The following is a 15,301-nucleotide window of genomic DNA, read 5'->3' as shown; positions in this document are numbered from 1 at the left end:
CGACAAAGTGGGACGTGTGAAACAGGAGCTGGAACTGCTCCTTCCCCAGAACTAGTTTTAAAGGGTGGGGCATTCATTGTCCTCAAGCACACGACCAAACGATTACCAGCAATGTAACTGCTCCACAGGACAGAACAAAATAAATGTACTTGAACTCGAACAAGGGGAAGCCTGGCTAGGTAAAAAGAAACATGACTTGAATACGAGCCCACATTCAGGTCTGAAGCTGCTGTGGAAGAGCCACTCCTGGTGTCCCTGGCTGGGGGGCACACAGCGCCTGAGGCAGGAGCAGCCCTCCAGCCCTGACAGCGGGAGAGGGTAGGAGGGCTCTCTCTCCATCATATGAAGATACACACAATGAATCTTCCATTAGCAAAGGGATGAACCTCTTGTCCTGTCTCCCCAACACCCGAAAACATTTCTTAAGTCTACACACCCTAGGAATGCCCCCAGAATTCCTCTATGAGATGTTAAAAATAGGGGAAATTGGGAATGGAGGGGGGAATAATTTTCATTCAATTTCTCTGTAAATTTAAAACTGCTCAAAAGAAGTCTATGAATTAAAAAAGTCCATGCCCGGCCAGGCGTGGCTCAGCGGTTGAGCGTCAACCTAGGATCCAGGCGATCAGGATTCGATTCCCGGTCAGGGCACATGCCTGGGTTGCAGGCTCAATCCCCAGTCGGGGGCGTGCAGGAAGCAGCCGATCAATGACTCTCTCATCATTGATGTTTTTATCTCTCTCTCCCCCTCTCCTTTCCTCTCTCTGAAATCAATAAAGATATATTTAAAATAAATAAATAAATAAATAAATAAATAAATAAATAAATAAATATTTTAAAAATCCATGACCCACCTTTAATTGACTTGTCATTGAAATAGTCTTCTAACCCCGGGCTCCCCTGAGTGTCAAACAAACTCTGATTTACTACAGACACAGTGAGAATCTCTTCTGTTGACATTTCCATCAATTCGTCTTCACCATCCAAACTTGACAAACCGATCAAGTCATTATTGTTAAATAAACTTGCTCGAATTTTCTCGATTTTGGCTCGGGATCTAATCTGTGTGAACAAGGAAAAGGGTCAGGACTGGAGTAGAAAGTGGCCTCCTTCCACAGGAACAACCTTGGCTTCCTTCTGCCCTCCCCTGGACCCTCTCCTCGTCTTCAGCTTTGGGAGAGGGGCCTCTGGGGAAGTCTCTCCTGCATATGAACAGTGCTACCTTTAGGGAAACATCAACTGGAGATCTGCTGCTAAACCCTGGCCAGGTCTGCAGCTTTACCTCGCTGGGCTCAGAGGAAGTCCCCAGGAAGAAGGCAGCTAGGTAAAAGAAGAGATTCTAGGGAGGAGACCGAGCGCTGGACCCTCGAGGCCCCTTTCAGAGCCAGCAGGGCCATGCAAACACTTCCCAGCGCTCCCCTCCAAACCCGATGAGGGAGGACAGATCTGCTCTGAGCCTGGCCCCATTACACAGGGGTGCAGGAAGTCTCAGGATGCGAGATTTCTAAACAAGGAGGCCCAAGAGATTGGTGGGATCTTGAAGTGGAAATGAGACCCGACTACCTGTGTATCACCTGACACTCAGTACCACCTGGGACAATGGCGAGCGCCTGTTCTCATCGCTCAGTGATCCCCCGTGATGGCAATGTTTGTAACACCCCTTCAGGAAGATACTGGTGGGGCCTGAGCTGGAATGTACTTGGCGGAGGCCACCATCAGGAAAGGCCAGCACCCTGGCCCCTCTGCCTCCCTCCCACTCAGCAATGAGCTGTGTTTACTTCCTGACAGACTGAATAGCACACAGAGCTGTGACCTCAAACTCAGATAATCAGCATAACAGATCATTGCTGTTTCCAAAAGCTGGCCCAGGGAGCCCCTTAAGTGCCCCAGCCCCACCTATTAGGTCATCTCTACAACACTGGAAGGTTTAAAGAGGCTTGAGGGATTCCAAGTGCTCATGATTTTAGTGGCTGCTGAGGCGTGAGAGCAGTTACCTCCACAACTGCGAAGCCTTTGATGGGGCGCGCTGCAAGCGGCTGGTTGTCCAGAGACGTGACTGTGTACATGGAGCCCACGTCTGACACTGAGGCTGTCTCTGCATTGTCCAGCGGCTCCCCCAGGCTGCCCAGGCTGCCTAGGCTGCCAGTACTACACAGGGAGATGTCCAGGCTCTCCTGGCTGGACACCACGTGGGGTTCCAACAAGCCAGGAGGGATGGGCAGCTCGAGGCCTGAGGGCAGCAGGTCCACAGACAGGTCACTGACTGTCTGCGAGATGCCCTGGGAGCTGCAGATGGAGGCCTGACTGGTGGAGGCAGAGGCGCTGATACTCATGGCGGGGGTCAGGCTGCTGGACGTGCTGACTTCCAAGCTATCTGTGCTGGGGAAACCAAGGGTCTTCTCTGGCTCAGCCTTCCCATCACTCCCCTCGGCTTTGTCTTTCGGCTTCTTGGGGTCTTCATCCTGCAGGGGAATGTAAATCTCATCTTTAAAGACCCCGCCATGGGCATTGCAGGCTTTGCGGATGGCACCCCTGACGATGCCCTCATCCAGGTGCGTGGGGATGCCAGAGATCACCAGCAAGCGGCTGTGGGCAGTGGGGCCGACCAGGGCCTGGCAGGCGTCGGCGATGGCGTCGCTGGTCACACCCAGCCCCTGTGGGTCCTTCCTGGTGAGGTGCCGGAGAATGATGAGCAAGGTGAGGGCCCGGTGGAACCACAGCATGTCCTCAGGCTTGCTGCCCCCAATGCTGAGCATGGCGGGGTCCGAGTCCATGGGGCGGGAGGACTGGCGCTTCCCGGAGGAGGAGGCCTTTTCCCGCTTCATCTTGACTTTCTTCCTCTTGGACAGGAGGCTGGGGCTCTGCGGTGTCTGTCCTGGGGAGGATGAGGAAGAGGAGGAGGAGTCGCTGAGGTTCGGGGCGGTCGCTGAGGTCACTCCACTGGCCGTGACACTCATGTTGGTAGGCAGGGTCACTTCGGCCACCGCCAGGCAGCCCTCCATGAGTGCATGAAAATATGTGGAGAACCTGCCCTGGTCGGTGGCCGCTGCTGTCCCCGAGCCCCCGCAGGTGCTGCCCGAGACCCAGCTCTGGGTTTCCTCATCATACAGCTTGTGGAGCTCGGACTGCAGGGCCATCAGCATGGCCAGACAGGGGTTCAGCTGCAGAGCTATGGAGGAGGACAGGCCGGCGGGGTGCTTCCTCTGCTCCAGCGTGTGCACCGTGCGCAGCAGCTCCGCCAGGAGGTGGAACACGAGCTCCTTCACGCAGGCCGCCATGTCCGTGGTCCACAGGAAGTTCCCTGAGGCAAATACAGAGCAGTAGCAATCACTCACAGAGCACTTTTCTGTGCTGGGCACTGCTCTAAGCACTTGAACAAATTCACCCTTCACAGCAACCTCGTGAGACAAGGACTACCATGTCTATCCCCATTTCACAGATGGGGAAACAGAGCTGAAGGCCTTGCCCAAGGTTACGGCTACTAAAGGAAGAGCCACGCTGGCTCCAGAGCCCGTGGCCTTAACTCCCAGTAGCAAGTGATTGCATGGCGCTGGCTCCTGTCGCTGAGACCAAATCATTATTTTCTTTCTCATGAGGTTATGAAAGCAAGTTGGTGACAAGTCACTAAAGCAATGTTTCCCGAACTGTGGGATGCTCAGCACTGGGGACATACAGTCCAATTTCACCACATAACAGAAACACACACTGAAAGTCATTCCTTTTTCACTCTTCTTTCAGTCCTCATTTTGTCAACAAGAAAGCCTTCCTGGGGCTGTATGCTCTGAACAGAGAGTGGGCCACAGACCCAGAGCCTCTGTCAGGCAATGGTATTTAGCCAGACTTTCATAACTAACTATTTATCTTTTTATTAAAAATTTTTTTTGTTGATTTTAGAGAGGAAGGGAGAGAGAAAGAGAGGAACATCAAACTGTTGCTACACTTACTGATGCACTCATTGGTTGATTCTTGTATGTGCCCTGACTGGGGATCAAACCCACAACCTCGGTGTATCGGAACGACGCTCTAACCAACTGAGTGACCTGGCCAGGGCTGGCCCCCATTCTTATGTGGCGTCGAGTTGCAGGGTCCAGGGGCTGCCCTACAGGGCACGTGTCCTCAGTTCACTGGAGTCCCGCAGCCCACTTTCCTCTTGTATTTCTCCATTTACATCAGTCTGACCTCTGAGGGCATCTGAGTCTGCAACTTTTTCTTTCCCTCCAACATTTTATTATGAAAAAATTTAAAATTTGGAAGACTTATAGAGTAAAACCGTGTATGCCCACCAGGAACTCCTGCTGTATGTGTGGTATTACACGTCTATTCATCTTCCCTCTGTTCATCCATAAACTCTTGTGAAGTTCTTGGTTATTTCAAAATAAGTTGCAGATGTTAGTATGTTTTATCTCTAAACACTTAAGCAGATACATCATTAATTAAAGTTGAATATTTATTCAGGTTTTTTGAGGTAAATTCACATACGGTAAATGCACAACTCTGAAGTTTACCGTTCCATTAGTTTCCCCAAAAGGCGAACCTCTTTAACCTTTTGGGAGCTATGAGTCGTAATGTCTGATTCTGCAACATCACTCACTTCCATGCCATTCACTGTACACACCTTTCACCTCCAGTTATAATGACGGCATACATGTATGTTTCAAAGTTCAGGATGATAAAATTATTAAAGTTGAATATTTATTTTCCTTTCATGGGTAGTTACCACCCCTCAAAATAATAGAAATCCCTGCAGATCATGGATTTGGAAGCCTAGGCCACCTTACACTCTGTTCCCCAAGCCCACTTCAAATGGCAGTACCCTAACAGGAGGCTGTCCCTGCTGGGCTACCTGTGGTTACTCCCTCACCCATGTTGCAAGGTCCTTCCTCAGCCCAGAGACAGCCACCCCAGGGCCCTGATCCCAAGGGAGGGTAAGCCTCACCCAGCAGCTCTACCACTTGCAGGAGGACAGAGGTTGGGATGGCATCAGGCTCATCTTCGGACTTCCCTTCGCCGTCCTCTGACTTCCAGGACAGCAGCTGTTCTGCGAAGGCCATGGCCAGTGGGAATTCCAGGGGCAGAGAATGTAACACCAGCACAGCTCCGGGAGGGGGAGACACTCCTAGAAGGGCCCAGGAGGACAGCTAGTGATTGGCAGCTCCTGATCAAAATAAGCCTGGGAAAAAGACCTCCAAAGTGTCTGTGGAGAAACAGGGCCGGAAAGTTGGGCCACTCATCTCTGAAGGGGGAGGAGCCAGGACATCCTCCAAGGAGCCCACTTATCCATGTGACAATAGGACAAATGGCAGCAATGGGAACGGGGAAGGATAAACATTCTCAGTCAGGCAGATACCAACCAGCCTGATAACCTAGCACGAAAACAGTAGGTCAGATTTGATTTGAATTGATTTTTTTAAACATACATCTTTATTGATTTCAGAGAGAGGAAGGGAGAGAGAGAGAGATAGAAACATCAATGATGAGAAAGTCATTGACCGGCTGCCTCCTGCACGCCCCCCACTGGGAATCGAGCCCACAACCCGGGCATGTGCCCTGACCGGGAATCGAACCTGTGATCTCCTGGATCCTAGGTTGATGTTCAAATGCTGAGCCACACCTGGCTGGGCAGTAGGTCAAATTTTAAAAGATGCTGCATTGGAATAGTCCAGGTTGGTAGAGAAATAATCAGCCCTTCGGTGTGGCTACGATCCCATAAGAGCATTATGTTTATACTAGGTTTCTAGAGTGAACTTCCAGGACCTTGGCTTTGATTCTCTTTTATTATTTTCTGTCACTGCCATGGCCTGGATCTGACCAAAGCTGCCTACAGTGAGAGGAAAAGGCTGAGGCCTGATGCCCTCACGTGCATTACACCCCATGCCACCCCCCATGCAAACACTGGTCAGACATAAGCTGGGAATCAGGTCTTGGCCAAGACAGGAAGAACCATGCTGACAGGCCTGAACTTTGGGGTGCATGTATACATGAGAATGTCTACTTGGGAATGAGGGGCAAGACAGAGATCCTCTGTGTTTAATAAAAAGTTGTAAAATCAGCTAGTGTAGGCAAAATGCTATGAAGAAACAGACTCTAATAAAGAGATTTATTTTGCAATGACCAAGTCATTGAGACTTGTCCTTTCCTTTCATTCCCTACAGATGGAATGTCCCCAGGACTGGGGCTGCAGAGGAGCCAAGGCCCATTTTTTGGGCTGAAAGTTCAAATATATCTTATAATTGTCTCTAGCAAGCCAGTGTCTGTCTTTTCCTGTCAAACATACTGAGAGTGCAGTGCAGGTCCAAGCCTAGGTTTCCTTTTCCTTTGCATGCTTACTCAGACACAGGCAGCGTGGTACATAAAGCACGCGGTCGGCGACAGAGTCAGGATTCACAGAGATGGAGCCCTCCATGGGGGCTTAACAAAAAATGCCAGGGAGACGAGACCAGCCAGGCGTCCCAGCCTGGTCACTGGGTTGTTTACCACTTAGATGGGGAACTGACACAGAGGCCCGTGCCCCAGGGAGCCACATTACAACTGAGAGGTGCAGGTTTTAACAAGAACTTGAGGAAAGGCAGCTGGGATTATTACAGCTAAACGACAAGACGGCTATGTTTGGGTCAGTCTAAATCGTGGGTGTCCCAGCACACACTGAGAAAGAAAAGGGAATCCCCAGTGTAGTGTGGGCAATGTTTGCCAGGCCTTCGCCTGGCAGGAAAGGGAGCTCTTTTAATCTCCTGTGTCTAAAATACACTGCCCCAAGCAGTCCTATTCTTTACTGATAGGAAATTGGAACAGAGCAAGGTACAAGGTACAAATCCCTTCTATCGTTAAAGAGAAGGGACACAGAGAATGACTTGCAGCTGTTCTTATTACATGCACCGATTTAGGACTTACCCAGTTTGATGTGAACCTTGTCTGTAGAGAGGATCACTGAAGGGTACTGGTTGGTGGTGGGGGGAGGTGTGAGCCCAGTGTTGGCCGGAGACGCATCTCGAGGGTAACATACGGCCTCGATGAGGTTTAGCTGGCCATTTCGCTTCACTTTGTGGCCGAGCCCATACACGAGCACACGTGCCCATGGTGCCTTGTACAGAGAGGAGCTGAGAAGGAGGGACAGGGACGGGAGTGAGGGGAGCCCACCATGCACACCAGAGAGTTAGCAGGTGCTTTGTCATGATGGAGGGTGAGTGAGAACTGGGCCCACGTAACTCATTCCCACCACATTTCAGAAGGTCACCCTTTATAAAGACTAATTTCTAAAATATGCAAGAACTAAATTATTTCCAAATATAGTAAACAATAAAGAAAAACAAGAACGATTTCAGATTTTCTTCTGTCAATTACCCCAGGATCTATTTTACTTTTCTCTCCTCATCACCATCTGGAGAAAACTTACTCTTTGCGGAATCCAGACTGACTTTCTTTGCAAGATACGACGACAAAAGCGGCCCCCGGGAAATTAACATCCATGCTGACTTTGGACTCAGAGATTGGGAACTCTTCCGAGGGGAACTGCTCTGGTGCTGTCTGCAGAGACATTGAACAAGGAGAGGCACAGGCTAAACACGGGAGAGCTCTTATCTTCCCAGCTCCAGGCGAAGGGCAGAGCCACCCATTCGCTGTCACAGTAGAGGAGGACAAGAAAGCCCTCGGAGGAAGGACACTACAGACAGGACAAGGCAGCAGAGCGTCAGAGAGAGGAGATCAGTGGGTGTATGGGCTTGGGGAAGAAGGAGTGTCATTCTAACAAGCCCACAAGACACCCAATTACAAACAGGGACCCAGTTCAGGGACCTTAGAGCTTTAGGCTCTTACCTGCAGGAAAGAGCAGATCTGTTTCGTCAGCTCCAAAAGGCTCTCCTCGCCCTGATGCAGGGTCCGTGTGATGGCTACGCTGAGCCACTCTCTCACTGTCCGGGAGCTGCCCTGGTAGAAGAGGTCTGTGGCCGAGCAGTTCTGGGAGTGGACGCAGTGCTGAAGGGACTGGGCCAGGAGGATGGAGCTGGAGCTGATGGTGCCATCTGCTGACAGGAAGGGACCACAGAAGCCAGTGGCAGTGAGGGTTTAAGCAACAGTGAACAGGCTGTTCAGATACCCAGGCTGGGTGAGCTTGGACATGATGTCTAGGATAACAGACATTACCAATCTGATGCTGAGTGGGGAGTTTGGGGGGGATGCCGCTCACTGACTGGCTGGGACTCCACAGCTGGGGGATGCCCTCTAGGCTTAGAGTGCCACCTGTCCCCTCACTTCTTGCTCTCGTACTAGAGCTGGGAGATCAAGGGGAGCAGGCTGAAGGCCAAGGTGCCCAAGGAAGACTGGGCTAAGCAGATTCATCACTTAGTCTTCACCAGGGCATCAGCTCTCACCCCAAGTGCCCAAGGTTAGCAGATACACACAAGCTGGCCCATTAAAACAGCTTTGCCTGAAGTCACAGTGAATCAGCAGTTCTGCTTTGGAGGAATTGATAACAGGGACACATTCATTTCTTTACAATGTCTGTGGCAACAATACAGTGACTAGATTTCATATATAATACTTCATTTTCCTTGATCCACAATTAGTTTCGGAAGCTCAGTGAATGCTTAACAGATCAGTGAGTAAAGCGAGTGATATATTTACATTTTTCAAAGAGTGAGAAAGCACTGCCAAGACATCGTGGTTCTTCAGTGCGTATCTATACTAGTCTAAAGGAACTGTGCTCAAATCTTCCCTCCCCCTCACGTGGACCAGGAGTACACTAAGCTCCACTCTGGCCTGGGGCCTGGCTCACTCTCGGGACTATCTGTCCCCACGCTGACTTCTGCAGTGCCAGCAGCAAAGCCAAGCTTTACCTGGGAGGGGAGGAGCGAGGAGCTGATTGGATAGCAGCTGCAGGTGCTCCAGAGTAATGTCTCGGATGGCAGGGATGTGGAAGAGGCGGGTGAACAAGTGAGGCAGCTTGGGGGCGAAGATATTGAGCAGGGCCACGCGGCAGTATAGCCTGGCCAGCGCAGCCTCACACCGCAGCAGCTCTCTGCAGGGAAAAGGCAGGGGGATCACTGAGTGCCTCTGCCCCAGCCCTGCACCGCACTGGGCTGCAGGCCTCCCAATGAAAATATATGCCTGTACAAAAACTTATACATGTATGTTCGTAGCAGTGTTATTCATAGTAGACAATAAGCGGAAACCCAAATGCCATATCTGAGTAATGGTAAATCCGTACAATGGAATACTATTCAGCCGTAAGAAGGAACGAAGTGCTGATAATACAACATGATGAACCTTGAAAACATGATGCTGAGTGAAAGAAGCCAGACACAGGGCCACACAATGTACGATTCTATTTATACAAATTTTCCAGAATTAAGCAAACCCATAGAAACCGAAAATAGACTAGTGATTGAGCTAGGAGATGGGAGAGTGGAAACTGACTACTAATGGGAATAGGGTTTCCTCTTGGGGTGATAAAAGTTCTAAAATTGACTGGTGTTGGTTGCAGAACTTTGTGAATATACTGAAACCATCAATTTGTCTACTTTAAATGAGTCGACTGTATAGTATGTAAATTATATCTCAATAAAGCTGTTATAAAAAATCCACTGTGGGCATTCTAATGTGATGGATTTATGAAGTAATTGGCATGCACCTTGAATAACGGCTCATTACTGACTAAGCAGGTCCCAGCTCTTGGTAAAGAATCTGACCCGGCTAATACCAAAGGACAGAGGAGGCTCCCTATATTTTAGTAGCCAATCACCATAATTAAACATTCTCCTGGTATCAAGCACTTTAACTAAAAAGGAAAGTGAGAAGCAGCCCTGATGTATCCATAAAATCTAAAACCACTCGGAGCCACCAGGGGTCATTTGATATTGCCTGACACCACCCCTTAACCCCTCTACCTCCCAGCACAGCGCCTGCGGCACAGGCCAGGTGGTACTACATCCCACAACTTTTCTTCCCAAGTCCTGCAACTGTGCTGTTATCTTTACCAGCTGCCTTCTCCTTAACTCCTCACTTTGAAGGAAGAGCCTTTTTGTCAACGCTGAATGGCACAAGTGGTAAACAGAGTAAGTGGGTTTCTGTGACTAGAAAGAAGGGCTCAATTTTACCTGTGAATTTGAAGGTTGGTATTGTCCAGTGTGACGAGCCCGTTGGTGGCAGTCCTTCGGTAGCCTGCTGGGGGCCTTTCCAACATGTCGATAGGATACCAGTATCGGACCAGCACACCTTCGCTTCGCAGGTACGTTTCTACCTGCACCAATTCATTTACCTACAGTAGTAAAAGGAAATGTCTACTTGTTTTTCTGCACTAACTTTTTCCCCTTAGTTTTAAAAGACATACACATACATATAAAACCAAACTTTTATAGCAGTAAATGCTAGTTGCATGTCACTGATTGAGTCTAAAAGTTCAAAGACATCTGGTTAGTATTTGATAATATGTTTAGTTTTTTCATATCAGTTGGCAAATTTTTACTGGCAAAATAAATTAAAGAAGAGCTTCAATGTAATTATGAGTTAAAAATTTAAAAAGAATAGTACTATATTTCAGTAACAGTTCAACGTACATTGCTGCCAGGTAAATTTTCAGTTCATTGCTTTGATGGTACTAATTTTGTAAAAGTAGGGAATCTATCTGATAGCTTCATTTCATTGCTAGAAAAATAAAAGTAAGCTCATGCATATCATTCTGGATTCAAATACCAACATAATTTTTGCTTAGGGGTTATTATTAAAACAAAGGGGGTCAAACTACTTGAGAAACAACAATTGTTACTTTAACAAAATTCCTTATTTTTCTAATTTTTACTTTCATACATTTCCATTGCTGAAAATATTGTTAGTTACATTCTCCCTTTGAACTTGGGTGGACAGCATGTAGGGAGAGTCTGAACATGGCTGACAAAAGAATGGCAGAGGTAGGTCTAAAGGAGCCGACCGCACTGAGAGTGAAGTTTATAACCCATCAGCCCTGATCTGAGCTCATCTCAGGAAAGGTGTCAGGTATGACAGCACTGAGCTTTGGTTTCTTCATCCCTAACTTGAAGAGGAATCCATATGTATAGTTATTTTAAAGTCCTTGGAGTCTGGGCATGAAAGTCTCAGTGTCTAGAAAAGGCTGTACACTCACTGAATCCACATCTAGGACGACTCCGTGAAGCCCAAAGGTCTTCAGCATCCCTCGGATGGCAAATTTTGGCAGAGCAGTTCCAACGGCGCTGCTGGCTACATTATTGCTGTCTGGGGAGCGAGTCACTACCGTGAGACCTGAGAAGGGTAGAGGAAGAAGGTTTTTCAGGAGCAAGTACCATCATCATCTTGGGACCCTCTATGTTAGGGTCTAAAATGTCTCTACAGCATTTAGCAATATCCTCAGTTTAGTTATAAACAAAAAGGAACACAGCTTGGACTGGAAGATACACAACAAAATGTTGTAAGAACCGTCACAACTCAATAAGACAAAGACAATTAAAAATGGGGGGAGGATTTGAGTAAACATTTCTCCAAAAAGAAATGAAAAGATACACATGAGAAGACATTCAACATCATTAGTCATTAAGGAAATGGCTATAATAAAAAGACAGACAATAATAAGTGTTGGCAAGGATGTGGAGAAATTAGAACCCTCATACACTGCTGGTGGGAATGTAAAATGGTGCAATCACTTTGGAAAATAATCTGGCATTTCCTCAAAAAATTAAATATAAAGCTACCATATGACCCAGCAATTCCATTGCTACATATAGAAATGAAAACACATGTTGACATAAAAACTTGTATACAAATGTCCATAGCAGCATTATTCATAATAGCCAAAAGGTAGAAACAACCCAAATGCCCATCAACTGATGAATGGATACACAAAAATGGGATATTATCCATACAATGAAATATTAATTTACCATAAAAATGAATAAAGTACCAACATGTCCTACAGCATGGATGAAACTTGAAACATTATGTTAAGTGAGAGGCCAGACACAAAAGACCACATGTTGTAGGACTTCATTTATATCAACTGCCCAGAAGAGGCAAATCTAGAGACAGGAAGTAGCTTAGTAGTTGCCAGAGGCTAAGGGAGAGAGGAGCTGGGAGTGGAAAGGGTGCAGAACTTCTTTCTTTTTGGAAGATGGAAATGTTCTTGAACTAGAGGTGATGGTTTGGTGATTGTACATTTCTGTTTACATATTAAAAACTGCCACATTGTATGCTTTAAAAGGGTAACTTTTATGGTATGTGAATTAGATCTCAAGTAAAAAGAAGTAAAGAAAAAGAAAATATACATTCCTGCCCCTGCCCATGATGTTCAAATATTTTCATGAAGGCCTAATCATGAGTGGTTTTAAATTCTCTTTTTTGTGCTTTTCCATATTTTTATTTCCTCAAAATGTGACAGATTTTTAATCAAAAGAATAAACTCATTCTATGAAAATTCTAAACAGCACAGTAGAACCACATAGTCCTGGTTTTTTCACTCAGCAGCCAGCACTAAGCCTGAGAGATCCACGTGGAACCCTCCGCCCCGCCCACTCCTCTCTCTGTGCTGCTGCCCTGTCTCACCTTGCCCACTCCAGTGAGCTCTGGGAATGAGCAAGGCCACCAGAGGCCAGTCAGTGTCTCCCTGTGCCCCACCAGGAAGCTGCAGGGCCTCACGGGAGAGCTGGGAAGAGGTCACGTCACTCAGTAAGGAGAGCTGTCCTAGGAGAGCCAGCAGCTGCTTGGCTCACACGCGTGCTTGTGAAAACTCAATGTCTCATTTCATAGGGCATTTCATAGGTGAAGTAAGGGGAAAGCAAAACCTTTTCGAACTTTATCAACTGTGAACTTGTTTGCCTCGTCTCTGATGTCTTCAATGGTGGGGAGGTAAAGGTCTCTCGGGATGCCGCCGTTTTCCTCGTATAGGAATTCTACTGTCTGCCGGGCAATGTCCACCATGCCTGGAAAACAGAACAGCACTGCTAAGTCCCCAGAGGGCACATGATCTTCAGGTCAATCATGACATTGGCTTACTCCTAAAATGAAGCGATGAGCAAATCTTTCACACACTGCTGGGAAAACATAGCCTTTGGGGAAGGTAGCTGTGCAGAGTCTACCGAGTTTCAAGTACTCAGTGCCTTACTTTTAGGAATCGCTCCAGTCTCTCTCACAGAAACACAAGCACAAATGTGCAAAGGACTCTGTGTAGCGTTGCTAGTAAATATAGTAAACAATGGAAATAACAAAAATATTCATCAATACAGCATGGTTAAATGATGCATATTATGCAGTCATTTCATTTTCGTTTGGTCAAAGAACCAACAGTAGGACGAATGAAGAGTAAGGAGAAAGCGAGGGGAACTCTTCTCCTCCCTTATACGTTTCTGAGCTGAGTTTGATCTTTACTACAATAAACGCGTACTGCTTAGTGAAGAGAGACAGAGAGCTACATAACTGCTTCTATCCAGTACTGGCATCTGCTCTGTTCCTCCTTCCCGGGGAGAACACATCATATGCTCAATAGCAACAGCAAGTATTAATTAATAAACCAAGTCAGTACATATCCAAAGCCCTGAAGACAACTGCACTGTGGGGCGGAGGGAGGTGGGGCACGACATCTTCCTTTGCTGTGGCCACCTCAGCTCCCACACAGAATGGGTCAAACAGTGGGCGTTGACAGCGTCTGCTCTTAAACAAGGCTTATCGCCACCACACCATCTACCACTCCTTTACTTACTGGCCTTGCGGTAATGAAAAGGCAGAGCAATTTTCTGAGCACTCTTTAGAAGGGGGCTGAAATCAGAGAAGGGTGCTTAGAGAAACACATGTCAGAGAGAACAGGAAATGGGGCTGATATGAGAAGATTATGGAAAAGTAATCTCGCCACATTTTCCAAAGGAATACAGGGGAGCAGGAAAAATACTGTGCTATGTGCTGAGCAGGCACCGGGAGCTGGGAGAAAGCCAGACCCAACCAGACCAGCATAGAGATGACTCATTAACCGCCATGAGCCCGGCCTCTTGGAGGTATCCTCTGGGTGCCATGAGCCATCTCCCGACCCTCCCCATCCTCCTGCAGGTTTGCTGCCACTATGCTGAAGGATGCTGTATTTGGAAGGCAAGTGTTTTAAGTTTAAATTAATCTAGTTCAGCTGACTGGCCATGGTCACACAGATGGGTCCCAAGAGAACACTTGAGGAAGATGTATCAGGGCCCAGAGGTGCTTCGGGCGGAGTCACGTGCCAGGAGTCGCAGCCACCCCGGGGTAACCACATTTCCTGCTCTGCTGCCTATCCTTTCCCTCCTCTGAGCTGGGAGCGGAGGACACGGCACACTTGGCCACAGACATTCAGAATGGTCTGCGAACAAATGGTAAAAGAAAAAAGATCCTAATTTAAGCAGAACCATGTGGAAATAAAGGCACAGCAACCAATGATCATATATAAGAGCCTTCCATGCACATGCTGTAAAGTCTCTCTCCCCTTTTTTATTCTCTCCCAAAGCAGTAAGAGACACCAGGCTCCCTGAACACATAGTGCTTCATTTTTCTAAACTCAACCTTGTGGTTGCTGAATTAGCTCCTTGCAGGACTGGGCTGCCCTTGGCACCTATGCTGCCACTTCCTAATCTGTCCTCATGACAATGCAGTTTGTCGTTTCATTACTTGCTTCCCACTAGGATGTAAGGTCAGAGAGAGGGACCAGCTCGATCCTGGTCACAGAAGAGTCCTCATTCCCCAGCACAGGGCTGGCACTGGGAGGCACGTGCTGCATGCATGGAGAGATGTGTGAATGAACTGATGACAATAAAAAAGCAACTGAAATAAAGCCCTCCTCACTCAGAAAACCCTCCTCACTTGGATGACGGGTGCTGCTGCTTCGAGGCCAGCAGGAAGGAATCTGGCATTACCTTTATTAAGTGAAAGCCAAGGCCATGGAGCTCAGTAAAGGCACAGGTAGAAGACACTGTTAGTCTATCCCACATTGAGATGAGCTTCCCTTTCCTGATTTACATCCTGTGTCACCTAAACACATGTCTTCAAAGCATGAAGTGAGCCCCACAGGGGAACGTAACCACCGACCTAGCTGCAGAGCACCCTTGATCTGGTCCAGGCCCGACTTCCGCTCTGCTTCATTGCGGAAGCGTCTTCGGATAGTAGGAAAAACCTTGGTCTCCCACGCTTTCACCAGCAGAGCATAGTGGTCCTCCTGGAAGAAGGCAAACTCACGATCAGCGAGTACCTCGTGCAGGCATTGGTCCTGCCCCAACTTACAGCTCTCACCCCTGAGGTTTTCACCCCTCACAGGCCAGTAAGGAAACACTGCGTGGACCACAATTCAGTATAC

General features: G+C 47.9%; 1 protein-coding gene across 4 annotated transcripts in view; it reads right to left on the bottom strand.

The window, feature by feature from the left end:
- Positions 1–15,301, bottom strand: part of HECTD4 (HECT domain E3 ubiquitin protein ligase 4) — a 120,861-nt gene that overhangs the window by 15,692 nt on the left and 89,868 nt on the right. For all 4 annotated transcript variants that reach the window (XM_081123446.1, XM_081123447.1, XM_081123448.1 and 1 more), the window contains exons 52-62: positions 15,037–15,163; positions 12,780–12,917; positions 11,111–11,247; positions 10,089–10,249; positions 8,829–9,010; positions 7,810–8,015; positions 7,391–7,521; positions 6,889–7,094; positions 4,937–5,116; positions 1,995–3,301; positions 855–1,062 (exon numbers count right to left, since the gene is read on the bottom strand). In XM_081123446.1, coding sequence (XP_080979572.1) covers positions 855–1,062; positions 1,995–3,301; positions 4,937–5,116; positions 6,889–7,094; positions 7,391–7,521; positions 7,810–8,015; positions 8,829–9,010; positions 10,089–10,249; positions 11,111–11,247; positions 12,780–12,917; positions 15,037–15,163 — 2,983 coding nt within the window. The remainder of the gene's footprint in view (positions 1–854; positions 1,063–1,994; positions 3,302–4,936; positions 5,117–6,888; positions 7,095–7,390; positions 7,522–7,809; positions 8,016–8,828; positions 9,011–10,088; positions 10,250–11,110; positions 11,248–12,779; positions 12,918–15,036; positions 15,164–15,301) is intronic.

Source organism: Miniopterus schreibersii (genome assembly GCF_964146895.1).
Source record: "Miniopterus schreibersii genome assembly, chromosome: 20".
NCBI classification, from domain to species: Eukaryota; Metazoa; Chordata; class Mammalia; order Chiroptera; family Miniopteridae; genus Miniopterus; species Miniopterus schreibersii.
Note: the sequence above shows the minus strand (reverse complement) of the source record. Positions and strands in the feature narration are given on the sequence as shown.